The sequence below is a fragment of the Charadrius vociferus genome, unplaced genomic scaffold (genome assembly GCF_000708025.1).
Source record: "Charadrius vociferus isolate BGI_N301 unplaced genomic scaffold, ASM70802v2 scaffold423, whole genome shotgun sequence".
In the NCBI taxonomy this organism is placed as follows: Eukaryota; Metazoa; Chordata; class Aves; order Charadriiformes; family Charadriidae; genus Charadrius; species Charadrius vociferus.
In genome coordinates, this window is record NW_009648149.1 from 2021685 (window position 1) to 2022813 (window position 1129).

The 1129-nt window shown below is 59.5% G+C and overlaps 1 protein-coding gene across 1 annotated transcript in view; it reads left to right on the forward strand.

Annotated features, from left to right (window-relative positions):
* SLC35D1 (solute carrier family 35 (UDP-GlcA/UDP-GalNAc transporter), member D1) overlaps nucleotides 1-1129 on the forward strand; it is a 21592-nt gene that overhangs the window by 12756 nt on the left and 7707 nt on the right. The window contains exons 3-4 of the mRNA XM_009884000.1: nucleotides 346-435; nucleotides 754-856. Of these exons, the coding sequence (XP_009882302.1) occupies nucleotides 346-435; nucleotides 754-856 (193 nt within the window). The remainder of the gene's footprint in view (nucleotides 1-345; nucleotides 436-753; nucleotides 857-1129) is intronic.

The window sequence follows — 1129 nt, forward strand, 5'->3', positions numbered from 1 at the left end:
GTGTTCCCCCCCTGCATCCCCCTGTGGTCAAGGGAGGGGGGCTTTGGATCCCCTGTGGTCCGGGGGGGGCTTTGGATCCCCTGTGGTTCCCCCTGGGTCCCCTCTGTGGTCTGGGGGGGCTTTGGATCCCCTCTGTGGTCCAGGGGGGGCTCTTTGGATCCCCTCTGCAGTCCAGGGGGGGCTCTGTGGATCCCCTGCGGTCCCCTCTGCGGTCCAGGGGGGGCTGTTTGGATCCCCCTGTGGTCCGAGGGTGGGGGGGTGCTTTGGCACTCAGCTGGGTTTTAGGAAGGTGCGGGAGAGAGCAGCATCACGTCACTCGTTGTGGTGTCTCACCGTGATCCACAGAGCCTTTTCCCTCGGGGGGGGGCCGGGGTTTTCCTGGAGCATCCAGATGACGGTGTTCGCCATGATCATCGGCGCCTTCGTGGCCGCCAGGTGAGCTTCCCCGGTGGCCCTCCGGTCTCTGCGGTGTCCCGGCGGAGGGGAATCCCCTACCCCCGCTACGGCCCGAGAGGAGGGGAAGCGCTGACTTCTTCTCCTCAGAGGCGCTCTCGAATAGGAAAGAATCTTTTACCCACCCAAATCCCGCTCCTTCTTCCAGTGATTAATTTTTTTCTGACAACTTTCCTGGCGAAACGGGTGGCGGAAGGAATCTCGCCAGGGTTGCACTCTGCGCAACTTAAAGCGTTTAATTTATGGGGTTGTGTTGTTGTGTGGTTTTTTGTTTTTTGTTTTTTTTTTTTCCTTTCCCAGTGCTGACTTGGCATTCGATCTGGAAGGATATATTTTTATCCTTATTAACGATGCCTTAACAGCTGCAAACGGTGCCTACGTGAAACAGAAGCTGGATTCGAAGGTAGGCTCAACGTGGGGCTCCTTCTTGTAATCCCAAGCACAGCTCCAGGCTGGGGGGGGAAATGGCTGGAGAGCGGCCCTGAGGAGAAGGCCCTGGGGGTGCTGGTGGGTGAGAAGCTCAACATGAGCTCAACATGGGTCCCACCAGCAGAAGGACACGGAGCTGTTGGAGCGGGGCCAGAGGAGGCCCCGGAGATGCTGGGAGGGCTGGAGCCCCTCTGCTGGGAGGACAGGCTGGGAGAGTTGGGGGGGTTCAGCCTGGAGAAGAGAAGGC